The sequence below is a fragment of the Chanos chanos genome, chromosome 5 (genome assembly GCF_902362185.1).
Source record: "Chanos chanos chromosome 5, fChaCha1.1, whole genome shotgun sequence".
In the NCBI taxonomy this organism is placed as follows: domain Eukaryota; kingdom Metazoa; phylum Chordata; class Actinopteri; order Gonorynchiformes; family Chanidae; genus Chanos; species Chanos chanos.
This window is the reverse complement of record NC_044499.1, coordinates 32,894,085-32,919,404: the sequence shown is the minus strand read 5'-3', so window position 1 is coordinate 32,919,404 and position 25,320 is coordinate 32,894,085. Positions and strand designations below refer to the sequence as shown.

General features: G+C 40.3%; 1 protein-coding gene across 1 annotated transcript in view; it reads left to right on the top strand.

Moving 5' to 3' along the window:
- The window catches only part of tcerg1l (transcription elongation regulator 1 like), a 61,786-nt gene that overhangs the window by 5,528 nt on the left and 30,938 nt on the right, over window positions 1-25,320 (top strand). Inside the window, exon 4 of the mRNA XM_030775924.1 lies at window positions 10,064-10,240. Within this exon, the coding sequence (XP_030631784.1) occupies window positions 10,064-10,240 (177 nt within the window). The remainder of the gene's footprint in view (window positions 1-10,063; window positions 10,241-25,320) is intronic.

Genomic DNA, 25,320 nt, shown 5'->3' with positions numbered 1-25,320 from the left:
TAATTTTTCAACTTTCTTCATCTCTAAGTACTTTTAATTTCGGTGGTTCCACAGCGTGAAAAGAGGGCTTCCAGCCAGGCTCCTGTTCTGATGCTGTTCTGTCAGAGAACATTAGCGCAACGCTGAAAGAGTTCTCTCTCTGAGCACTTAGTCCTGACAGCCCAGGGTCTCCTGGTTATTGCTTCACACAAAGCCTGGCATGTCTTGCAGTTTGTGTCGTAATTAAACAATCAATTACCTGTCTGTGTGATTGAGTAGTTGTCTGCTGGTGGCCTGTGCTGTGTTTGGATTTTAGAGGCTTAAAGAACCCCATCCCCATATCCCTTCACTTTAATTAAATGACCACCATGTGTCCTTCTGCCCAACCGGAATTTTCCATCGCTGGATTCAGTGTTCATCAGAGTTAATGTGGCTTTATTGTGAGAGAGGCTGAAATAGCAGTTTAATACATCTTGACACATCTTTTGTCTGTCTGGCCATTATCATCAAGTTATAGCAAGATTTTGTTTTGGTTTAATAAACATGTCTGATTCTTCTCATTGTATTCCATCAGCAGATATATAAGCATGCACTTTTGATTTCATACTCTGGCAGACACACTGTGTGTGTGTGTGTGTGTGTGTGTTTGTACATATGTGTGTGTGTGTGTGTGTGTACATATGTGTGTGTGTGGTTTTCCTCCTAAGGTGTATTGTTTCGAATGGATGGGTCCAGGTAAACAGAGCTCAAGCTGTGTGAAGGAGAAACTTTATCCTCCAAACAAAATCATCCCAAAGGGTGATCCATTTGTCTCAGTGTGTGTGTGTGTGTGTGTGTGTGTGCGTGTGTGTGCGCGCGCGCACATGTGCGTGTGCGTGTGTGTACGTGTGAAACACGCATGCCATGCATTTTTTAACACAGAGCACACGTATACAAGGCAGAGGCTCTCACCAGTCAAACTGAATCACAGAAATGACTCCATCTGGAAACCTGACTGTGATCCTAATGGGTGATAATATTCATGTCAAAAGCAGAGAATGCACTTAGTGTAGTTGCTGTTGCTAGTAACCCATTTATCTGTCATGTATGTTCCCCTACCAATCTATATATATAATCATACCATGGTTCTCCAGTGGAAATGCAATGAGACGAATATCTGTATTTGGATAGAGATTTATTATTGATGTCATTATGCATTTTCATGACTATAAGGTCATGTAGAAGAGTAACGCTGGGTCTTTCAATATTTCATAACACGGAGACATTCTTCCAGCTAGTTGGTTCGCATAGAAAATGCATGCATACTGGTGAAAGGTATCACCAGGAGCTCACAGTTTCATACCAAATGGAAGAAAAAGTGGCTCAGCTGAACTCACTCTTTTAAGTCATTTGTATCCCATATTCAGATTTAAACACAAAGCTGATTTATATCAATAGCATCAGCTGAAGACAGCTGATTGGTTGATTTTGGTCAATGGCCTGTATTCAAAAAGTCAAATTTCCCATAGAAAGTATTGCTTTCTGCTCAGCATCTAATTTATTGTCATTTTGTGCCCATTTTGCTTATTCTCATTTTGTTTACTCTCATTTTGATTCTACTCTGTTTAACTTTTTTTTTTTTTTTGAGTGACGGCTAAAGCACGTTATACCATCCACCCTCACTTTCTTAATGCCTTCTCTATCTAATTCAAAGTAATTGAAACTCGCTTTTGCCTGTGAAGTTGCTTTCTTTTAATCCAAGTCAATCATACAGTAGAAGCACTGTCTGTGATTGCTTCCTGGGGCAAGAAATTGCTATAGTAAGTGCAGGTGAGCAGATATGGACAGCAAGTGCAGGTGAAGAGATACGGGCAGAATCCATTACAATTTCAAAACCGTAACAATTGCTCTCCTCAGCATGGTTCGCACTTGTTCAAATCAAGGAGGTCAGCAACAGTTTAAGAATTTCTGCTCCCAAAGGCAATGTACCTACTCAGGGACTTGTTGGAAGATTAAATTCTTGTTAAGTGTTTAATTGTACAGTGCACGAGAATAGCATATGTTCCTTGAGGTGTCATTTCTCTCTCTCCCTGTCTCTCTCTCTCTCTCCCTCTCTCTCTCTCTCTCTCTCTCTCTCTCTCTCTCTCTCTCTTTCTCTCTCTCTTTTTTCACTGTTCTAAGTGAAGTCTGTTTTTTTCTCAAGCTTCAGTGTGCTCAGCTGCTAACTTAGTAAATTTAAGAAGATGAGTTTTGCTTCAGTGAGTCTAAATTTAGAGACTGGTTATCACCTTGAGCAGGTGTTCTCCTCCAGGAAGGTTTTTCACATTTACATGGCTCTCAAACACCTCATGTGAATATGTTGTTAAAACACTTAGGCTTTTGAAAAGCACATCACATGCCATGAGTCCTTTATGCCCTAACACTGCATAAACTTCTCAAGGGCAGGGTGCTGAACATGTTTTCTGTGTCTGAACTGTTCAGTCATAAACTCTTATTGTCTGTGAACATTCTCACATTCTCTGTGGAACAGACAATGAAGTATAAAAAGAAGAATGGGTACTAAGCCTTGTTGTAGTCTAAAATGCCCATGAAATGTCCAACTAGACTATGTATAATTCGCTTTCTGAGTCATGGATGGAAATAGTTCTAGTCATAGCCTACTCTAGATTTAAATGATTTCCAGGTCAAAGATTAGTGTTACTCCAGGAGTAAAAGAGGGTTTACATGTAACGTCCCAGGGGGCAGGTTTAATGCTGTTTTTTCGAAGGAGAAATGGATTATATGGAATAGCTATGTCAATGAAGACCAACAAGCACCATCAGCCAGGAAAGTACTCATTGACAGAAGTGACCCAGACGTGATTTTGATGAATTAGTTTTCGAGATTGTTTTCAAAAGTGTAGAGTAAATGCAATGGAGATTATTTCACTTTTAGCGCCAACGCTTTCATCTTCGACCCAAAGGGGAATACTTACTTCACCTTGTCTCCAAGAGCTCATGACTTTAAGGTTTTGGCATGTTGTACTTTTCACCATGAAACTGGGGATTTGTGTATTGCCAGTGAACCAACAGTATGTGAAGTTGTTCATGATGCACAGGAGAACAGGAATTACAAGAGCTGGTTTTTCATTCGTTTCCAAGGTGTATGCACTCCACAGTTACAGTTAAAGTTTAAAGGTGCAATTCATAATTCCAGGTCTTCCCTAAACTCAGCTCTATATGCTCAGCTTGAAAGAGGAGAGCATGATGGAACTTCATTTATGACAGTAGGTATGCTCAGAAGAACTTTTTATTCACACCATACTTAGAACCTACAACAGCTGAGCAATGGTACCACACCCGGGCTGATATTGGCATCAGGGATCTGGTAGACCACATATATGGTGTTGGGAAGACTTGTTGTCAGTGCCCTCTGAAACACTGTTTTTGAACTGAAAAGATACTGTGCTGTCATCATTGTAAATGCTGCTCTTCACAACTATTTGAAGCAGCATGTATGTGCAGATACACCAATAAAAGAGAGCTTTCTAGATGTTCCCACGCCTGAAGCAAAGAACAACAGAGAATTTCTGGCATACCGTAATGCTTCTGCATAGCCTCATTTTTCTAAATGAAACTCAATGGCCAGCATCTCATGAATATGGAGTCTTTCATTGTGGTGGACCATAGCACAAGCACTTACTTCACAAGCTGTGGAACGAAACTATCTTGCAACTTTTCTGATCTGTCAAGGTTACTTTCACTTTGAAACAAGAACATTTAGTTCAGCATACAGCCAAATAAATACAGATGGGATGAGACAAGAAACTTTAGATGGTAACAGTGGAAAAGAGTTAGATAATACAGAAAAATAAATAGAAGTTTTACAGGAGAGAAAAACAAAAGCTAAGGAAAATATAGTCATATAACCAAGGTAGGTGTGCCTGATCTCTCATTTGAACTGTCTTGCTGGTCATCTCACATGTTCTCCAAAGGTTGTTGACTCTCCATTAGTCCTGTTAGTAAGTCATCTAGCTGGTGAGTGTCTTTATTCTTCTCCACCAGTTGTAAATTTGTTCCTCTAATTTTTGAGTTTTTCGAAGGCTTTTCTTCACGTTCTTACACAATACCTGCACTGAGTATTAAAAGTAATGTTAACCCAATGTTTTCAGAAAAGCATGAGGTAATAGTTTTATCTGAAGTTGCACTGCTCTTTTGGATGTTTGCTCACTGGCATAGAATTTATCGCAAATCAATGTCTAGGCTCATTTTGTTTTTGACTCCACTGCTGATGTATGCTCTTTATCGTCAGTGATGGTGTGCATTGAAACAGTTCACTTTGACAGAGTTTTCTCATGCTCAGTAAAGTTTTTGGGTTGTTGTCTTTTTTTTCCCACCCTTGTTTTGTCTGAATTTACGTCTCTATGGTTTTAATATGTAATCGTTTTACTGAATTCAGGACCCAGGAAACTGCCCTGATATGTAGGTTGATTCTGGGTAGGTTCTGGGTATTCAGATTAGCAGCAGGCAGAATAGGAAAAAAAACCCAAAACACTAACAACCAATCAACCAACCAACCACCTAATCAACCAACCTGCCAAAAAACCCCCTCCAGAACTAACCAACCAACTAACCAACTTACTTACATACTTACTAACTTCATAAATAAATAGTAAAATAATTAAGTTTAAGCACTGGACTGTTAATTCAACTTCTATCATCTGGACCTGTCCTTAACAGACAAGTTTGAATGCCCACACTGGAATTTGAGCAGCTAGACTTCCATTATGTTCCAGGCTAGCATACTGGACAGACACATTCCCTCCAGCAACTCATTTAAATTCCTGCTAATGAGAATATTTTCTACTCAACTGATTAACATAGATGACAACAACAGGTCATGGAGCACCCATGAGGCATGTTGCCTGTTGGCATTGTGGAGCGATGCCAGTGTCCAGGCAAAATGTGTGGAACAGTCCCTCTGAGGAGACAGATTTGAAAATAGAAAACAAGGACTATGGCTTCAGAGCTGGAGGAAAAGTTTATTTATAACAACTGAAGTGTATGAAGGTAACAGTTCTCTCCACAAAACAAACAAAACAAACAAACAAACAAACAAACAAACAAAAACCATTAGTGAATTTCCTGTGTAATTAAGGTGTTGTCCAAAAATGGCTGATGATACTTTGTAACCTGACTCGTGCGGTTTAAATTCAAGGTTATGGTGATTGCTCAGCATAAAACCGTAGCCTACGATACAGTTACACCTTAGTTTGTTTGTGGCCATGCATACCATTTAGCTGAGAGATTTCTAGTAATTTCTTTGTGTTGTTACCACATTTTACCTTGGTAGTGCAGGCCGCTGGTTTCGCACATATGCTATGCCCATAACATACATTCCTAAGGCAAGTTTCTGTATTACTGCCTGTCTGTCTATCACAGGCACAATACTCATTTGTTCTTTGTATTCCTCTGTTGTGGTGGGAAACCAAAGCTTATCAGGGAAGCTGATATTTACAGAGGCAATAAAACTAAGATATCCGTCCAGGGATTGTCTGTGTTCCCACATAAGACATTTTACAATCAATAAACAACAGTGAAAACTGAGCACAGGTCAGGGGTCAGCATGTCTCTCTGGTTTACATGAGTCACTTAGTCTGGAAAGCGACATTGATCAGATTTTAACACAAAGACAACACAGATCAAATTCCTTGGGGACAAACGCAGTACAATTGTTTAAGGAAAGGAGGTTTACTGTAAAACTAGGACCGATGTGTATAACAGGAACAACTTAGATTCTATAGAAATTAAAAAACTGATTCGTGTTTTTGTCTTTCAAGATGTGCAGACTGGGTTTTCCCTGCTTCACGTGGATATGATTCTGTATTTTCTCTTCCTACTCATCATCTTCTATAATTGTCTTGCGATTCTTTTCTTGTGCAACCTTACCAAAGTACACTGCATGCAAACAGCATAACTATGAGCTCACTGTATAATAGACAGCATCTTCTCTAAAAGCTCTTCTATGAATAGCAGTGTAATGTCATAAAGTATTCATGACCATAAACCGGATTTTTCTTTTTTTTTGGGGGGGGGGGGGGGGGGGGGGGGGGGGGGGGTGCTAGAATCTTCCTCATCCATCCAGTCCCTGCACTTCAAGGTTAGCAATAAATGAGCAAACAGCACCGTGAGCTTTGCAACGTTTTAGGAATTTCAACACGGAATGAACACAGCAAGATCCCCCCTTCTCCTCCAAAAAGTGAAAAAAACAAATAGATTAAATAAATAAATAAAATATATGATGAGCAAGTTGAATCAGGCATACCAGCATTTATGGGTTGATCTATGGTAGCCTGCACCAGAGACTGAAATTCTGCCTCTCTTGGGCCACTGCATTTCTAATAGGTGTTTGGAGGTCCTAAGGGGAATTTATAGTAGGTTCGGGGAGCTCTTGCAACCAAAAGCATTTATAATCAGCCTTCTAAATTGCCCTTTTATTATGCCGTTTGACTGCAGGTGTTTTTTGGTGAATTTGAGGTTATCTGGGGCTATTTGAAAATGAAAAGGAGCACATATTTTAACCCTCTATCTTGACACTCTGAAGAACTAACCCCGAAATCTCATTTTTCATGGCTGTGAATTTGAGCGGGGTCTTATTGATGGGGCCTAATGGAATGTGAAAAGTCACTCTGGCCTCCTTGTCAAGAGATTGCAGGCACTGGAGGATGGAGTTTAAAGTTGATTGGTCGATTTAGAGTGCAGTGGTGAGGTGTTTTGTGCGAGTGTAGTGTACCCTGTGTGCACCAGGATAACAGCGCCCAGAGAGACAAAATGATCTCTCACAGAATTGTTCATGTTCTCATTTTTTCACTAAAAAAAAATGGAAATATTCAAAATAGATACATTTCATTTTTGGTCAAAGTATTTTTTTTTTTAAATAATCACAAACTATCTGTGGTCTTATAGTCATGAAAGAAAGAAAGAAAGAAAGAAAGAAAGAAAGAAAGAAAGAAAGAAAGTTGATTGTTTCAGTTCTCAGGTCTGACAATAATCAGATACTTGAGAAAGTAGGGTATTTTCATTACATGCAGCACAATGGCATATTCAGCTTTCTAACATCACAAACATTCATAAATATTTCTGTTTACTTTGGCAGAGGTACAAGAAGTGTTTGTTGTGATCTCCCAAAAGTGTCTCACAGCATCTGAGGGAACACTTCCACACATATGCCAAGCGTTAGTTCAAACAGATTTCCAAATAGAAAAAAGAAATTGAGTTATAAACAATAAAATAAACTTATTAATGAATAAAATGAACTGAAAAAAGAGGAAACGCCAAGTATCTCAGCGTCTAATCATGTATGTCCGTTCATTGTAAATCATGGTACTTCCAGAACAAAACCTCATGTTTGGTCACTGGATTTCTCAGGAGGGGCCATGCGGATAGAAACAATTTGGAAGATTCTGGGTTTTGACAAGCCCCGAGCGGCTGGTCTAATCTTCTCTCGGTTTGTGACAGGACGTGTACCCTCGGGCCGGGCTTTTAGCTGGCACTCACTCACAGTCGTGTGGGAAAGCTCACTTTCACCACTGCCTGTCCTCATCTGTGACTCAGAGCAAACAATAGCCCTCAGCAATATTATCCTGCTTTAGTTTACAGTTTTTTTTTTTTTTAAATATCTTTTTTTTTTAATCCGTTGCCGTCTGAGTGGGACAGAAATGGAAAAATCAGCACAAACAGATCTCCCAAATGAGACTCTGAAATGAGCTGAAGTAGTCCTTTTTGTTATCTAATGTAAATAAAGGAAAAGAGTGAAAAACATTGTGTTCAGTCAGTTCTCTAGTGAAGTTTGCTGTGACAGAAAATGTTGCCAGTTGCGGACTGTGAGACGCTGCAATGAATGGTAATTAAAAAAAAAAAAAACAGTCACGCTTGCGATAACTTGCTGTTTCAGCACCACTGAAAAGATGGACAGCTCCTGACTGTTTGATGCTTTGCAGGCTGTGCATATATTTACAGTCTCTCCTCTGCCCCCTTCTCTTCAGCTCAGTTTATTCAAAACAAGAGCCCTCAGGGAAAGCAAAACTCCATAACTATGTCATACATGTGCCTACGTAAATATGACTTGAACGAAACAAACTGCAAATATTGCCTTTGGGTTTAAATGTAATTAATGAAGACATATTTGCTAAGGCTTGTACTGAAATAAGTTTTGGGGATGTTTTAAAAGCGCAGTACAGTAATTACCACCCTAGAGAGGATGTCCTCAGTGTTAAATCCATTTGAAACTGCTAGCGTTGGACTTTGTTTCCTTTTTTCTTTTTCTTTTCTCTACCTGTCAAATAATGTGCCACTAGGAAGATGAGAGAAATGGAGGGACTCGACAGTTTTTCTTCGCCAGTTACGTGTTTGAAGATTTACCTCAGTAGGTGCTCTGCTAGAAAGCATGTCTCTCTCTCTCCCTCTCTCTCCCTTACCCTCTCTTGCTTTCAGACAAAGCCCTGTTGGATGTTTAATTCAAGGTTTTCATTTCCAGAAGCGTCTGGGGGGCCTAGCTGAATAAGAAGTGGGGGTGTCACAGTGTTTGTGTGTTCCTCCTCGCGACCATCTCTTCATCTCTTTGTCTAGGTTTCTTTCTTTCTTTCTTTCTTTCTTTCATTTTTTTTAAACTCGATCCGGCTCAGGGTCAGAGACGTTTAATCTGAGTCGCTAGCCTTGTTTTTGTTGTCTCTGACAGATGATAGTTTTTGTTTTCTTTTGTTTTGGTTTTTTTTGGGGGGGTTTTATTGCCTGCTTGTGAAACATCTCCACAGATACTGTGGAGGAGATTCTGATGTGACACTGTATGAGATTTCCCCGGTGGCCTCATTTCAGACTCCTGTATGCTTGTGCATGTTAACTACAATCCTTCTGATCCTCCCACTCGGCTCCATTAGATAAAGTGCCATGCGTTTTAGCAGCGCTGGGTTAGGTTGAAGTGGCTGAGCCGTATGGTATTTGTTCCAAAAGTCTCTAAGACCTCTTCAGAACGCACTTCCCCAGCTCAGCAAAGCAAACGAGGAGGGCAGTTGTTCAGTGTGACGATTTGCATGTTTGATCTATTGAACCGCGCTTACAGTCACAGTGATTTCACTGGTTTATTTACATTTTGAAATGTCTCTCACAAACACTGTTTTCTGTCATTTACAGATGAAGCATACAGAGATGTTTTCTAACGTGTGTCTTTAGCCTAATTCTTAGACTCCATAATATGCACAGACCCAGTAACCTTTTGGAGTCATTATACATTTTAGTATTAACATTTGGAAAGGATTTCTAGTTTTTGGAGAGATTCCCACTGTTCACTTAAACACAGCATATAATCAGACTAAACCTGGATAAGCTGTAAATACGTTATCTTCCATTCACATCACAGCTAAATGATTTGACGGTATGCTAACGGGGACGTTCTTAAACAGCTGGGATATGTCCCTGGGAGTGTGTCTTGCATTTTGACACTCTTACTGCCACACATCTTTGCTTTAAAGTTTGATCTCTCCTCCACATAGTACGAGTAGCTGACAGGATCCAGAATCATTCCAATTTAATAAACCAGACCGAGCACTGCAGCAGTGCCGGCAAGTTAAAAAAGAAAAGACGAGATCTTATGAAAGCCTCCAGTTTAACCAGTGAACAAAGGAAAGCCTACGCAGCTTCCACCAGTGAAGGAAGAAGGGGAAAAAAAATCATCTGCACACTCATAGCTCAGTAGTGAAGTGAAAAGAAAGAGCGGTTTCATAAGAACTTTCTAACTCTACTCAGCCAACCTTGTCAGTTTGTCCTACATTGATTACTTCAGTCTGTAGAGCTGAAAGACAACTTTTTCATCTGTTACAGTTCATAGCCTGTGTGATATTCACCTTGTAACAGGATGAAGCGTCAGTCTATCATGTCATTAAGCTGATGGAGTCAGTGTAGCATCAGCACGTCTTGCTGGGTCTATCAGACCTGTCTGTTGCTTAAGAGACCTCTCAAGATGTTTGCATGTGGCAGAGAGAAGAAGCTCTTTCTGGTTAAAAAGGATAGCTGAAAGGTTTGAAACTAGTTATGCAGATGTTTTCTATCCTTTTTTTTTCTCTTTTTGACAGGATATCCACTGGCCATCAAACGAGTGGGCAGCAACAAAAGGATGGCTTTGGCCGCAGCTGCCATGATGGCGATGGAGTCGGACGTGAGCCAAGGCCCTTCCTCTTCCTCCGCCCACCCAATCCACCTGCTGTCGCTCTTGCCAATCAACTTGCCCTACCTGAGCACACCTAACCTAGGTAAGCATTCATTTCTTGCTTGTTGCCGTGGAGAAGAATGGACAGTGAAATATTGAATGAAACATTATGATGTATGATGTTTTTGTGAAAACGACCAAATCAGTTCCGTCTTTCCTGCAGACAAAAAAAAACCCTAGTTCCATTCCTTACTCACATTCCTTATCCTATGTAAAAAATAACTGTAATCTGTGAGCTCCTAGCTGAGATGAATGGGCCCCCTGCCACACACAGTCTCCTCTGACCCACTTGAAACAGTTTGGTACTTTAAATAGCAACGTTCTTCCACAAAGCTGCAGATGTTCTAATTGGTGGATTGTAATTGCAAATTCCTTTGGTTATGTAAATATCACATTAAACAGCTAATGTTTGTTTTGGGCTTGTCAGAAACTCTCCGAAACAGGCTGTGCAATATTCTTGCTCCCTTTCAACGTTGCACCCTAGGAAAAAAAAAAAAAAAGAAAAAAGAAAAAAAAGTAAAGTTTTTTTTTTTTTTTTTTCACAAGACCTGAACTTTGGGAGAGTCAGAGCCAAAGAATGGACCCAGAGTGTCAGGTATGGGTGCATTCAGTAAGAAACAGAACAGAAGCCTCATGGTTATTGATTCTCTCTTCCCCTGGCAATTAAATGTTGCTGGTTGAGCAGTCATCTTCTGCTGATCTTGCTTGAGTGTGCATGGCCTGCCCCAGCTGACGACCCCTCCCCTCCCAACCCCAGAGTGAGGGATAAGGGTAGGGAATTTCACTCTGCAGAAGAGGACAACTTTAATTCGGGGGTCACGGCGTAATGACTGAATTCAGGATGCTTGGTGCCTGCCAGTTCATTTGCAAGGATACACCTCCCAACTGCATCTCTCTCTCTCACTCTCACTCTCTCTTGTTCTCTCCTCTTGGCTTTCCTCATGCATATTGATTGGCTTGAGTTTCTCCCACCTGCTGGTTTTCAAGGAACACATGTTATAGTTTTTTAATGCAAGGTGAAAAATGTAATGTGTGTGTGTGTGTGTGTGTGTGCTTGCAGAGATCTTTGCGGTAACACCTCCCGCGGCTGTCTGGTGTGTTTGTCTGTAGGGATGTTGATTTCCTTTGCGTTGCTTGGTTAAGAATAGGCAGTCATTGAAACGGGCTTGATGTCTTTTGTCAAGCGGTTCTGCTCTGACCTCAAAGGGTAAAATAAAAGAACCAGTGGGTCACTGCACAAAACAGTTTTAATCTTGCTTTCCCCTTCACAAGTTCCTTGTTTTGTTTTCTGAGAACTTCATTTTTGGAACGATACTCCTGCCATGCTCCAGTGGCTGTATGTGTACATCGTTTGATGCTGTAATTTATGCTTGTTGTAGGCAGAGAGCTAATGTAGTTTTTCATGCGTACGTTACATCAAACAGCTTGGAAAGGCTTAGATGGGAGCTGCATTACAGCTCTTGGTAGTGCACTTGGTATAAAATGCACACGCACACACATACACGCATGTGCACGCGCGCACACACACACACACACACACACACGCACGCACACAAATGCACACTTACACAATCCCTTTAATAATAGCTTTAAAAGGCTTATCTGAATAATGAGCTAGCCCATTGACCAGCATTTGAATTTTTAAAGAGTCCAGACACTTATAGAAGAATTGTCTTGCTGATGTCATTTCCACATAATTAAATAAAAACTGGTACATTACTAGCTAAGCAATTCAGAGTCTTTTTCCATCACAAAAATTCTGTTTTCTTTGCAATTCTCTTTGATTTATTCCCACTTTCATGTATGAAACAGTGCTTTCCCTGGCATGGAATTTCACCAGACACAGTACCTCAGAAATTCAGAGTGGTAAAATCTTCATGATTCCGAGGTTTTGTCATAAAATCTGTAAACAAGCTTTCCCATGACTGGAACATCACTGAATGTCAGATAAACTTTTCACGTCTGAATCTGCTTCAAGTCCATGCCTATGTTTCAGCCACTGTACAAAACCTTCTAAAGGTGATGTCTGACAGGTTGGCCTTATTTTCTGGAATTTTCTGACAGTGTTGTCAGATGATCAAATGACTGCCACTTCCATTTCAGAAATGCCAGCTAAGTTAAAAGCCATCCTGTTCGTCCCAGTAAATAATTATAGAGGTATAAAAATTTGATGGACAATGTAGATAACATCTCATTTAACTATTTGTATATGATTTACTACTCATGTAAATTTCAAGTATGCTCAGTTCAATTAAGTCATTTCTCAGGCACTAAAACATATGAATAAATTGAATACTGCAGCGTTCCATGTTTCACTGGTAGAAAAGAGTTTTCAGGTGGCCCCAAAAGGTAACAGAACTACAGGAGGTCTGGATTGGTCAGTTGTAAGGGATACCGGGTGCTTAAAGGACATGGTGTTCCTAAGAGACCCATGTAGATTTGAATCTTTATGAAGTACACACAGCATCTGTAAGACACTCATGTTCCATTTATGAAAGCTTTATGAGATTTGGTCTAATTAGGGCCCGAGCACCGAAGGTGCAAAACCCTATTGTTTTCCTAAGGGTTATTATTATTATTATTATTATTATTGTTATTATTATTTTATTATTTTATTTATTTATTTATATTCTTCAAGGCTTGGCCATTTTTGAGGTGGTTTCCAGGGGCGAAAACTCATGAAATTCGGTACACACATCAGTGCTTGTGACAGTTATTCAGAGACGGAGGCTTGGCTCCGGGTGTGGCCTGGGGAGTCCATAGCGCCCCCATATGGCATTGAGTCTTGTACCTGGCATGTAGTTTCACCTACATGCACCAAATTTTGTAGGTACGTGGGTCTCCCCAAGATGAACAAATTTGCAATTACATTGTCTTAGCTATTCCCAACAGAAAGTGAGTTATTTTGGATTTTGTGCATTTTGACACATGTTACATTTTGACATACTCCTCCTAGACGGTTCATTGGAATCATGTCAGATTTGCTATGTATGATGTCAAGATGTTGCAGATTTTAAATTGCCAAGGGATTTTTGATATCTTGCCAGGTGTTGAAATGGTGAAATGGTGAATTTATATGTCTTGCCATGCATGGCTTGATATGGCTCAAACTTCACACGGTATTGGCTATGATGGCTATGATGACATCCGCATGCCCAGGGTGACACCCTGGTATAGCGCCACCATCTGGCAACAGAAAGAGTGTTTTTTCGGTCATCTTGGCTATCCAGTTCATTGGATTCATTTCAGATTTAGTGTACATGAAGTCACGGGTGTCCTGATTTTATACTGTGAAAAGATTTTTGATATGTTGAGCAGTGTAGCTATGGGTAAAGGATGAATTTGGGCACCCCGAGCAGATTTTTTGAGTTATTTCAGCAGTCTGATGAGTGACAAGATGTTTGACCTGTTTAACCAATCAAATGAATGAGTAGTAGCATGGGGGTTGGTCTACGGGTGCCTACGTCATGATGTGCCCGTTGCGATTCATTCAAACAAGTGTCATCGCCATGCTTGTTTATGTGTTTAGGGCACGTTAGCCATATTGCTAATTCACTGATGTCACGAGGCATTTTGCATGCGTAGTAAAAAACGAACTATTTTAATTTTGGTGTTGTGTTACTTTGGTGTTGAAATCAAGGATAATGGCAGACGAGCTATCCCGGTATGTAAATTTTGGATGAGTCGTAGGCAAACTCAGGCTCGACTCGTGGTATTGCGAACTCACCCGTGTCGGGAGGCATTTCGCATGTTTAGTAACAAACGAGCTCTGAATGGCCGTGAAGCAGACAGCATATTTTGTTACCCTGGTTAATTGTGGTGTTGTGTTAATTTGGTGATTGTCAGGGTTGATAGCTGACGAGCTATCTTGATACGAAAATATTGGACATGGCGCAGGGAAATTTCGCTCCAAGTCATGGAAAACATCGGGTACTTAATGAAACAGCTGAGGCTGTAACATTAGCTTACTATGGTATCTAAGAACAAACTACGCCTATGCTGTCAGCTAGCTTATGTTAAAGGCTGTTTTATACTTCCGCGTAGAGCCGACGCGGTTGTGAGCATTTATACTTCTCTGAAGTGTGTCTGCGTTGCTCTGTAATTACATCGCCAAAACGCTAGTTTGCAGTGGGATTTCCATGCCACCGTGTTGACTTTCTTCATGCATTACAAACGATTGTGAGAATAATGTTAAATAAAGCCACGTCCTCAGGCTGTTGTGATATGGATTGCTAAATTAGCCTCTATTCCAGTACATGACGATTTTAAGCAGTAGGAGTACGACGAGTCTGTTTACACTATGTACCCTATGCTTATGGCTGTCACTTTTATTTTTCAGAAGGCAAGTCACTGCGTTTACTAAGTATACGAAATGCCTGCCGACTTCAGTGAATTAGCAACACCGCTAATGTGTTCTAAACATACAAACAAACATAGCGGCGACCCTTGACCTCTAGAACAACCCCAATGCTACAACTCATTCATTTGATCCTGTCACTCGTCAGATTGGTGAAACAACCCGAAAGTCGTTCAGAGGTGCCCAAATTCATCCTTTACCCATGCCCACACTGTTCAACATATCAAAAATCCCATCACAGTATAAAATCAGGACACCCGTGACTTCATATACAACAAATCGGAAATGAATCTGATGAACCGTTCAGGAGCACCATCCGTGATGAAGCTGAGATCCGTGAAAAAATTCTGCATCATGCATGGAAATATAGAAAATTTGTGAGATGTGTATTTACACAGCACACAAAAAGGCTTGAGGTACTATTGCAGGTTACATGACCAGGTGTTGTGTAAAGATGTGTTAGTGTATGCAGTTATTGGACATAATGACATTTGTGTGTCAAAAGGTTCTCCTTTTTTGTCGTATTTAGAATCATGACACACGTGAACATTAATTTAACAATAAAATTTGTGTTTGTTTGCCAATACCTCAGCAAGACGGTTGGTCATGTTTTTGGTCATGTTGGTCGTGAATCGCCAGAGGTGCGAGGGCCTGTCATCGCCGCTTGCGGCTTTATGGATTATTGATTTCGTACAAAGATTCATTACACTGAAACAGTTTAATTAATTAAATGAATGATATCTTAATACAAGGATGTGCTTTATCACATCTATTTTTTTTCTGCATTGAATGCTTTAAAGTCAGAGTGGGGGTGGTGTGTGTGTGTACACATCTGCATCTCTTAGTAGTGGAAGCTTCAAGGATTTAAAATTTGGCATCCTAAGAGCATGCAATGGAGACAGCAGTTGCTAAGGTTATAAGAGGTCATCTCACTCACTCATTATCTAAGTGGCTTATCCTAATTAGTGTTGCGGGATTGCTGGAGCCTATCCCAGCACTCATAGGGTGAAAGGCAGCACTCTGGACAGGTCGTCAGTCCGTCGCAGGGCAGACACACACACACATTCATTCATGGTGTCTCCAATTCGCCTAACCTGCATGTCTTTGGACTGTGGGAGGAAACCCATGAAGACACAGGGAGAACATGCAAACTCCACACAGAAAGGATTCTCGCCGCCCGGCCGGGAACCCGAGACCTTCTTGCTGTGAGGCAACAACACTACCCACTGCACCACAGTGCTGCCCTAAAGAGGTCATGATTTGTGTAAAATAGTCTATTGGCTACAGAGATATTAATTTTGAATTCATTTAGCCTCGCAAAAATTAAACCCAAAACTTAAAGGAAGACAAGGAATCCATTTATGAAACATAGATTCACCGGCTGACGTGACATAAATATTAAAGTGAAGGAACATTTAGGTTTCTCTGGATTGAGGACTCCAGTCATGTTAATAAAGTCTTCCTAATTTTTCCAATCAGTGGCTTATTGCTGCTCAGGCGTAGGTCTGCAGAGGTGAGCGCACCCCATTTGAAGTTGTCATTCCATACGACTAATGCTAATCCCTCTCTTCCGCACCTCATCTGTCTTTTAGGGAGATTTCGGTCTATGGGTTCTTCGCACCTGTGACTTTTACATCAAACCAGTTTTGTCGTCATGTACCACACTCAAGCTTTCAGCTTCTGGAACCAATTTATCTAAGAAACTCCCCGATGCTCTTCCTTGGGAAAAAGGTCAACACAATTGGCGATGCACTGGTACCTGAGAGAAAAGAAATGATTGGCTGTGAGACATTTTGCCAGACTGCATAGTCACCCATGTCATTATTCTGAGCTAGACAGTTTTCAGCTGAGAATCCACCACAGAGACTCTTCATAGACCACAAAACCCTTCTGATGTGGTTTGTGTCTAATCTAGGGAGGATCCATTTCTGCAGAAATGGCTTAGCAGTGACATAAGTAGGGCAGCCCCATTAAGTATTTGACAGGGAGATTGTTCCTTAACAGTTGCAATGTTAGCAGCATAGAGGTAGAGGATACCGAGCAGTCCGAGCAGTCGTCTGTATGTTGTTTCTCTCCGAACAAAATTAATATTGGAACAGCATGATGTTTACCTTGATAAACAGATACCATAGTTCACAAAATGTTAGCTCTTTTGTTTAGCATTGCTAATATCCATAATCTTTTAGCTGTATGCCGGTAACCCATTGAAAACTCATAAAATCGTTGTTGCCAATGGCTGAGTAGTGCGTCAATGAGAACACAATTCACTATACTGAGGCAGGGTTAGCCACACATGCTAGTCTCCCCATTGCACTTCAGTGACTCAACATTTCTTCTTCTTCTTCTTCTTCTTTTTTATTAAACCTGATATAGTCTTTGTTTTTCATTTGGTAGAAACCTAGCTTTCACTTAAAACCACATGAGAAGAACAGAGGGGTACATCATGCATTGTATAATGGACTGGTGACAAAAGTCATTAGTGTGTCCTACTCTTGGGCAGCATTATGTAAAATGGAAAATGCGCAGTCACTGGAAAATTTTGACCATATTGTGGATATATTTATCTATTTTAATGTTGTTAATGTGTTTAATTTTTAAATATATGTAGCTTTTGAAAGTCTGTGAGGTTGTGTTGTACTTTCAGGGATAATAGACAACCATTCCACAGTCTCTTTGATACCCTTGAAAAAGCCCAATTAGATTGTCATTAAGAAGTCAGTGAAGCAAGAGGTGTGAGTTTTGGAAAAAAACAAAAAAAAAACAAAAAGAAAAAAAGAGCAGCCTGAACTCATCATTGAACGCACATTGAACACAACTTGAACACATCACTCTTTATTACTACAACTATGTGCAACCCATCACGGGGGGAGGGTGATAAGACATTCAAATAATGAGAGGGTCATCATGTTTATTAGACTAGTGAAGCTGAAGTGTACCTTAGCTGGTATTAATATCTGCACAGAGAAGAGTTGACAAGGCACTGGAATCCAGAACAGAGCCTTTGCTGAGCCACTGTAAAGCTTAAGGACTTTTCTTTTCTTTATCTACTTTTTTAGTCTTTTTTTGGTGGTATGATGACAAAAGTCATTTCAAATATTTCTTCAGTTTGTCTGCTGAGATATTCTACAGTCTGTGGGAATTCCAGTGAATAGTTTGAGTCAATATTCAACAGGTACTTGTACACTTGGAGCTCTTTCTGACAGGCTCTTCAAACTTGCCCTTGTGGAAAACCAATCTGGATCTGGAGTGAATTTCATCTGGTCCCATACACTCCCCACATCTTTAGATGTAGGCGACTCATCCTTTTGGATCACCGGGTGTTCAGGCAGCCATCTCTGTATTCTCAGTGCATACTCAGCATGCTGGTACCGACCCAGCATGCCAGCTGAGGCTTGTGTTGGCCTGAAACGGGGCCTGTAGATGAAACGCTGGCCTTCTTAGTGTTCCCTCTTTCTTAGTCACTCTCTTTTTTTTCCTCTCCATCTCATTCAGCATTAATATTCCCTTTCAAAATGTTTAATCAGCGCAGGAAATTAAAAAGAACCTGCTTAAAAAAAAACAAAACAAAAAAAAAAACTTGAGAACTTGAGATCTCCTGATGATTCTCTTGTGTACTGTTACAATAGACAGTAGTCTAAGTCTTATTGGCAGTGTTAGCATCCCCCATCTAGTGGTCTGTTTGTGGAGTCTTTTCAGTGAAGAGAGAGTCCACGTACCCTGAATGTTAGTTCCGACCAACCTTTGTACTAGTACAATCTAAAGAAAACGGTTTTATATATGTTACGGCTTTTTTAGGTGTGAACTATTCAAATTAGAATGGCTTAGTCTCTTGAAATTTATCATGTCACTCAGGGACTTAATGTATGATGGAATGTCATCCCGTGGTACGTTCTATGGATGGCTACTCCTGACTAATGAAGAACTGTAAGAGTTATTACTGCTGTAATATGCAACAATGGATCTTTGTGTCAGTGTGGACTGCACGATGATACATGGGCTACTGACACAGCTGTGTACATCATTTGATTCAAATATGATATCATTAAATATGTGTGCAGTATGAGTAAACACCCGTATGCTCTGATGGATGGACGCTAACGTGTTTTATCATGTATCATAAATACGCAATATGTTAAACTGATAGCTGCATGGTTTTTCCCTAGAGATGTTATAACACTGCCTTTTCATTCATCCAACTGTGGCGTTATTATCAGTTTGTGTCAGTGAGTTAAAAACTATAAGACAGAATGATGAGAGTGGTTTGGTTCTTGTTGATCCTAGAACACTCCGTGGCAGTTTTAACCTTCAGTTTTTCTTTTTTATTCACTCTCTCACTGTCTGAGGAGTTTGCTAGGAATAGAAACACTTATTCTGTGAGTGTGTGTGTGTTTTCTGACCTCCAGTCTCAGGTTTTCCATTTTTATTTGATTTGAATTGCTGACAATTTTTAACAAGCTCTTTTGCAGATGGAAACGGGAGGTCTCACACTTTATACATTATTCACAGTGGAGTCAACTACAAAGTACTCATTGGCAACAGACCTCCCAATGAAATCTATATTTTTGCCAGTTCCACTGTAAAGTTTTTGTCTCTTTTCTTACAAAGGATTTACATCCCTAATAAAAGGAAGCTGTGATTTTTTTTTTTTTTTTTTTCTGTGTCACCTCTGTTCCGTTTTTGTGTGAATTCTGCCACAACACTCCTGCTGAGGTCTTCTTGTAAGTTATTTAGTGGATTAGCTTTTTAGATAAGCTGCTATTGTGCAGCTACTCAGATACACGTCCCCTCTGTAATCTGTTGTGAGTTCAGAGATTGGGTTTGTGTTGTGTCTTGTCAGATCCAGCGCAGTGCATTTCTGTAGATGAACTTAGACTCACCCCTGTCCAAAGGCTTAAGAAAAGATGTCCCGATTTGTATCACCTCAGTGTTGTTTTCCCCATAGTTGTTCAGGCGTGTGACAGGTCTGGGCCTCATTCAAAACTTACTATCTTTAATGGTTTTGGCAAGGGTTTCATGGTTTTATTCCCACTGCAGGAACTGTTCTGTTTGCCATGTGGTTTTCTTGCATGCTGAGGAAACAAAGGAAGGAAGATTTGGTTTTGGTGATGAACAGTTGACCTCAGTGGCACAGGCTAAAGAAAGCAGCTAATCAGTTTTTAAAAATGATAGACTCTGATTGGTAGACTGGCTTCTTCGCCACCAAGTCCTTCCTCTGTTAGAGAAGCATGTTCACTTAGATTGGTGTTTTGCTTTATCTTTGTTGTGGTTTATGACACCCGGTCATTAGCTTTGTCATATTTGTGATTATGTGTATTAAAGATAAAACAGAGGATGTATATCACAAAACCTTGTGGTAGTTCAGTACACATAACCTCCATGGAATGTCAGTAGCCTTTTGGCATATCTTATATGTGGTGTCGGGTGTGTGGAGAGGTGGTCCTAGCTTTTTCACTGTGCTGCTGGTGTCCTTAAAGCTGGAGCGTTGTTTGTGTGGGCGATATAATCCGTATGATACTCCACTGCAGCTTCTTTCCCTTTCCCCAGATGTCTGCTCTCTGACTCTGTGAGCAGATTCCATCGATCTGATTAAAGTTATTATTACACTGCATCAGTGTTGGCTCTCTGATGAGCGATGAGATTGGGGATGGGAGTGGGTTTCGGAGAGCTTTGGGAAGATGCCCGTATCTGTGCATAACAAACAACCCCCTCCCTTCCTTTCCTCTCCTTCTGCTTTTAACTCAAACATGCATGTAATGGCCATTACAAGAATTCTGTTTTTTTCCCCTCTCATTTTTCTTCTTTCTCCTATTATTAAATCCTATTTCTTTTGACTTGTAGGCTCTCCCAGAGCGAGTTACAAAAATACACAAGCATCTCAGTATCCAATCAAATGTGAGGTTATTGGAAGAGTAATTTGGGGCAGTGGGAACAGAAGAGATTCCGACAGGCACACAGACATTCACACTTTGAAAAGCTGCTATAGATGCTTTATCTGCTGCAGTTTGATGGTGAGATACCTCTTTGCATCTCCGCTATGGTGTTTCATTATTTCTCAAATCAAATCTCACAGCTGGACTTATACATGAAAGACAACAGAGTTAATGAATTTAAAATGAAATGAATAATGCCGTTTTCTTTGTAGCATTGATAAGGAATTGTACAGGGAAACATTATCCAGGTTGCTAGGCAAATCAGTATCATGATTGAAGTTGTAGTTCTATCACAGTACAAATAAAAATGTAGATCTCTGTGCAGTATGTGGGTATATAAACATAGGTTTTTAAAGATGCATCCAATGGCTCTTTGAACCAGAGAGCAGTTACTCCAATTGTTGAGCTGAGTCCAATTTTCACCAAAGTAAGTAAAGTTGATAATTCTAATGAGAAGAAAATGGGCAGTAGTGCTGCAAAGAATTTGTTTGAGGGATAATTTAAGTCAAAATCAGGACTGTCTTGTAGGAATATGTGCTAGCTGTTCGACAGTTTGGACTTATGGACTCAACTTATTTTGCTGACTGAGAAATACTGCTTTGTTTTGATCACAAAATTTCCTGTGATTTGCTAGGTTGTGCCTCAGAAAATATATTATTTAATCAACTCTGATTATTTGATTTTTTTTTTTTTTCAACTCAAGACACTCAGTATAAATTTGTGAGCTGTGAGATGTTCAAATCAGGGCTTAATGAGCAGATTCTGTTTGCTGTCCTATATATATATATATATATATATATATAAATATGTGTGTTCTGTGAAACTGTTAATATTACAGTTAATTGTTACATGCACAGTTTCTGGCTACAGAGTGAAACCAAGAAGAATATCCTCTGTAATTGCTAGCAACAGTATTAAAGCATTTTTGCATATCTGTTCATCACCTTAGTCTTTGTTCAGTGAGAGGGTTCTGTAATTAGCTGTGGATTCATGACTCTGTTGTTTGTGTGTTCTGGGACTTTCTGCATGAATGAATGACACTGTCTCTGGTGTGTAATCTTTTGAAAAGAAGGCATTCATTTTACTAATGACTGAACGATCCAGTGGGAAACTGACACTCCTTTGTATCTCAAGAGTCAGAAATTGAGTTTAGACACAATCTTGTCACAAGTATAACTGTACAGTTGGATTGTATGGTCATGTTAGTGTAGAAAATACAATCTGTTGAGAATTCAAATGTATAAGTAGTAGGTCCAGGTATTTTACTTACACTAAAACATCCTTTGTCTATATTTGTTTAAAACTTAAAGATAACTGTCTATATTCCTGTTGAAAGATACCTGCTTTGTACCTCAGAGGAAAACACCAGAGCATGCCCAAGGCAGCTTTAGAAAAGCCACCTTCAGAGCCAAACAACTGTGCACTGGACTGCAGCGTTCTTTTCCTCCAGCCTAAATGGAGAAATGTCACTAACCATCATGTGCATCTTCATGGTTTTGTCCCTGGCTAGGCCCTCCCCAAACCCATACCTGCGGAGAAACTCAGTAAGCCCTATGCTCCCAAAACCTCGGCAGGAGGCTAGACAGAAAAGCCAGGCAAAGCCAAGAGGAGACGGCCGAAGGTTAACAATGGTGTGGTTTACTTTTGGCTCGACTTCCTGTCAGCCATTCATCGAGAGGTAATTGACTGTGAATTATTTAAAGGTCGGTTTAAAACCAGGACTGAAATGGATCATCGGGGGATATAACCCCTAGAGTTGTGGATTGTTGTACGTCTAAAAATTTACTGTGGTTTGTGACTCTTAGACAGGCTGAGCTGATTTGATTTGGGAGCTGTAATTTAGGGAAATCGCTCAGGATTTGAGAGAGCTTTAGCATTAGTATGTGGTATTGCATCATTAAATCAAAGCAGTGAGATTTAGGGGAATAGGCTGACCTGGTGCTGTGTCTGACAGCCACGGATGTTGCGTAGGAATGGGAATAAAACGGCCGTTGTATGGTGAGAATTTCCACAAGATAAACTCAGATTAAACTCATCGCCCTCAGCTGAAAGCTAGACAATCTGCCCGACTAAGCCCTGGCGTGTCAGACTATTGGATCATCACTTATTCTACATGCACTCCCTCTGTTTTATATTTCAGTAACTCACTCTGATCCTTGTACATATAATCTATCATTTATAAGGCATTTTAATGCGTTTATAAAAGACTGACTTCCTGTAGTTACTGACTGTTCAAAGTGGCTAATAAACAGCCAGAAACGGTACAATGCATTTTTAGAGGAATATAGGACTAACTGAGTACGATTAGTGACTGCAGATTTCTCTTGAAAAACATTTAAAACATAAGAAATATTATTTATCTATAAATATTTTTTGAGCTTTTAAATATATGTTTTAAAATTCAACCTTTTGAGGTGTAAGATATCTTTTTGATGCGTGGTAGCTATGTCATAGACTCTTGGTTCACGGCTCAAATGACGTAGCAGGGAAGAGGGAAAAAGTGTTTACACCATTGTTTGCAAACCCAAACCAGAGGCAGAGCTGTTTATGCTGTATCAGGAGAAGTGTGTCGTTGCATTTGGGATCCATAATTCATTTTATATGATGCGTTTTCCCCATTGCTCTCGAAGTCTTTCTCACTCAATAAGTTTTGCAGCGCATCAACCAAAAAAAAAAAAAAACAACTCTGTTCCTCAAAGTTCATATCAGCCCCCCCTAGACCCCTCCTCTAAATTATTCACCATACCTTTAAAATGTTTTCCAATGCACTTGACTGCAGCCGCTCTTATAATAGTGTTTCTCTCTCTCTCTCTCTCTCTCTCTCTCTCTCTTCTCTCTCTCTCTCACTCTTTTTCCTTTTTTTTTGTACATGAATGAAGCACCTACTACATCACGCCATGGTGAAAGCTAGTTGTGTTTGATTTCTGATAAATTTTTAATCACAAATAACCAAGGAAGTTTATCATCAGACTGGATGTCACTTAGTGGCAGACTGCATGAATCTGATGCTGCACACTTCTATTAAAAGGCTCATTGATCACTAGTCAAGGGCGATCATGGTGGAGGCATACAGAGCCGGAATGGAGAACTGAAGAAAACAAAGCTTACGCAGGCATGTGCTCTTTACTGTGTCGGCTTATGGCCTGTGTTATCTTTCCCTAACAGGAATGCGGCTAAATTGACCCAAGATGTCGCACTTCATGCGGTCTAATAGAGTGACCCAGCTGAATAGAGATTAGGAAATGATAGCATGGCATAGCACTTTTCTCGAGGGGTCTAAAGAGGAGCTCTTCAGTATGTGTAAATATGAAAGAGGGAGTCAGGTAGATGAGACAATAGGCTTATTTATTTTATTTGTATTTGTGTGTCTAAGTCGCTCTGCAGTTTTACTGGAGTGGATGAGCTGGAGTGAAGTGCTCTCAAACAAATCCTCTCTTCTTCTGTCCTGTTCTCTTTCACTCTCCCGTATTGAAATAGAAAGCCATGATTCTGCAGACTGCTTACATTCTCTCTCTCTCTCTCTCTCTCTCTCTCTCTCTCTCTCTCTCTCTCTCTCTCTCTCTCTCTCTCTCTCTCTCTCTCTCTCTCTCTTATACTCAATGGTGGGGCAGATTTCCTTCTGTCTTTAAGTAATAGTCTTTCTGGCAGGTAATTTGGGTTGAAGAAGTCATTCATCTATATCTCAGGTCTTTCTCCTGGCTGTCATTCAGTGGCGGTCTTTAGATAAGCTGATGATTGGTGCTGACGGGCAGTCCCACACTCCCCCACATAGGTTTATTCAGAGAGATTTCAGATAAACCGTTCCTCTCTCTCTCTCTCTCTCTGTGCAATAGAGGAGGACTCCTGTGGTTGGCTTTTTGAAGTCTTACGCAAGAATGGCACTTTGCTTTGAGCCGATCAGCTTTGCAGCTCAGGACGTGTGCCAAGAACACGTCAAATCCCACACAGAAAAAAACAGAGAAGGTTTTTGAGGTGAAAGACTGAAATACTCTGTCATTTAGTGTTGAACATAAGATTCTAGAAGATTCTATAATTTACACTCCAGCAATGTCATTATGATACTCTCTGATAAAAATCTCTTAAAAACCTGTTCACCAGTGAGTTTGGTCCTTCAGTACATTGTTTAGGAGATGGAGAGATAGACCCGAGGAATTCTCTTCAGTCGAGTACTCGCCACTTCAGTGGGGCTTCTATCTGAAAAAAAAAAAAAAAAACGTTATTGTTACAAAACACATATGTCTCCTATGAGAAGAAAAAATAGGCCATTCTGCATTGAGCCCACTGGATGTACGGCTATATGACTTTATCAGGGCACTTTCATCAAAGCCATCCAAAGATCTTTTCAAATGTAAATTTAAATGGATCTTCATACCACCCCTATCAGCCTCTCACAAAGGCTTACATAAAACATGTGACAGCAGAAAAAATATATTTCCTTTTAAAGATCTTCTGTACTGCTCTTTTGTAAGCTTTCACATATGAAGACGCCTTTGGCTACTCCAGGAGGACATGACCTGGCATCATTAGTCAGTTCTTTATACACAATGTGCTCTTCTCCTATCAGACGCCACTTCTGCAGAGGAAAGTAATGGACGTATTGGCATTCTTACTGTCTTCTCTCTCTCCAGTGCCTCTCCCCATAGATCACTTCTATATTGCCACCCCACCCCCACCACCCCATGAGAGCCACGGCAGAAAGTTGTTAGTCTTTAATTATTAACGAGCTCTTATTCCGCTCTCGCCTCGACACAGCTCTCCGCACGGACACTCTGAAGCCCTGAGAACTCTCTGGACGTCGCGTTTCCTGTTCTCTCTTTCTCTCTTCTTTCTTGCCCC